Source organism: Loa loa (genome assembly GCF_000183805.2).
Source record: "Loa loa unplaced genomic scaffold supercont3.2004, whole genome shotgun sequence".
NCBI lineage: Eukaryota > Metazoa > Nematoda > Chromadorea > Rhabditida > Onchocercidae > Loa > Loa loa.
The window spans coordinates 1-1,562 of record NW_018110183.1 but is presented as its reverse complement, the minus strand read 5'-3'; the positions used below and the strand labels follow the sequence as shown (position 1 = coordinate 1,562).

Below are 1,562 nucleotides of genomic sequence, written 5' to 3'. Positions count from 1 at the left end.
CCAACATTGTGGTAAAGGACTGGCGCTTGTTAACCAAACTACTCGTAATCTTTTGGTCCTTAATGAACAGTTGGATGACGACCCAGCTTATGTACATTGTTAGGCATACTGTAGAGGTGGATAACCGTGATAACCGTGCTTTTATCCAATAGTGCATTTCTAGATCTCTGCTAAGCATCGCATTTCTTTGTCTTAGAATTCCTTTTGTAATCCACAGCCACTTGTTCTTAATATAAAATAATAAGGATTTGAGATAAGGAGACATTGTTGACTAAAGGTGGAGACACAAATCCATACCTTTAAAGGAATCTTCACTATTTCACTTAATCCAATATTTGGCTCTGTTTCTGTTTTATCCTCCAATAATTCATTTCAATCTATTCCTCGGGATTGAAGTAACGATTGTGTCTCATTCGCGTCAATTTCTACTTAATTAATAAATACTATCTGTATTCCCGATATTCAGCTATATCAGAAGAATCAATAGATCCTCACGCATTCAATGATAATTCAATTTCAACAAAACAGGCAGTTTATCTTACTAAACATGGGAAAGTAGCTTGAAAGAAGTAAGTCGAGTTTTATTTGTTGCGAGAGAAGTAAAGCAAATTTTTCGTAACAAAATTTGTACACGAACGGGAATATCCGCAATAATAATTAGAAGAGCCTTAACGACCACAGGAAGATTAATTCGATTTTTCAATGAAATTAAGCAATTTGATCTGAAGCCAATTGATCAATTGTCCAAAGAAGAAATGCAACAACGATACGAGGCAAGAAGCCTACTTATCGAAGAAAAAATAAAACGCCTCAAACTGTATATTACAACTTTGAAAACGAATGACAAATGGATGGAATACCTTCACAAATGTGTAGCTTCTCAATAAAGAAAAGAAGAAGTAAAATACGAGGAAATAGCCGCTGGGGATACAAATATTCAAAAACTGAATTATCTCATCTCGCACCTCAAGGGAAACGGATTGCAAGTGATGAAAGGCCATGATATTACTCTAGAAAATTACGATATAATAATAAGGAATATATTTTTAGAAAATATGTGAATCCCTTCTACAATAATCAAATCCTTACAATGAAGTCTACTCTATCAAGAAAATTGATAGTGTTGTGAAAAAATTCTTTTTTATCGAGTCGTTTAGATTTAGGTTTGGCCTTGAGTTAGGATCAAGCAGAAATTTAATTAAAGGGTTACCTTGTGAGGACGTCGAATATACGTTGTGAGGACACAGAGTAAAAATTATTGCTTTATTGATATAACACAAAGCTGATGGATTATTGAAGAGTAACGAGTAGGAAATCACTCGACCGTGAGTCACGCAATGGTAAGTAAAGCACTATGGAAAAGCACTAGTCCAAGAAGCCTATACCTTTGTTTCCAAAAGGGTTTATGTATTAAGAAGTAGGAGTGGTTTACATAGAACCTTAAAAAAGGGCGTTCATTTAGATACAAAGGAAACTATAAAGATCCAATTACATAACAAGCATTGTAACAAGATCAGATGGAAGGTTAGCATGTAAATTGGACGTCCTTTATCATTAAAATA

The 1,562-nt window shown here is 34.3% G+C and overlaps 1 protein-coding gene across 1 annotated transcript; it reads left to right on the top strand.

Annotated features, from left to right (window-relative positions):
- Window positions 1-755: 755 nt before the first annotated feature.
- Window positions 756-1,003, top strand: LOAG_15458 (hypothetical protein; the record flags this gene model as incomplete). Its single annotated transcript, XM_003150948.1, has 2 exons — window positions 756-817; window positions 877-1,003. The coding sequence occupies 2 exons, from the start codon at window positions 756-758 to the stop codon at window positions 1,001-1,003; spliced, it is 189 nt and encodes a 62-aa protein (XP_003150996.1).
- Between the last annotated feature and the right edge of the window lie 559 nt (window positions 1,004-1,562).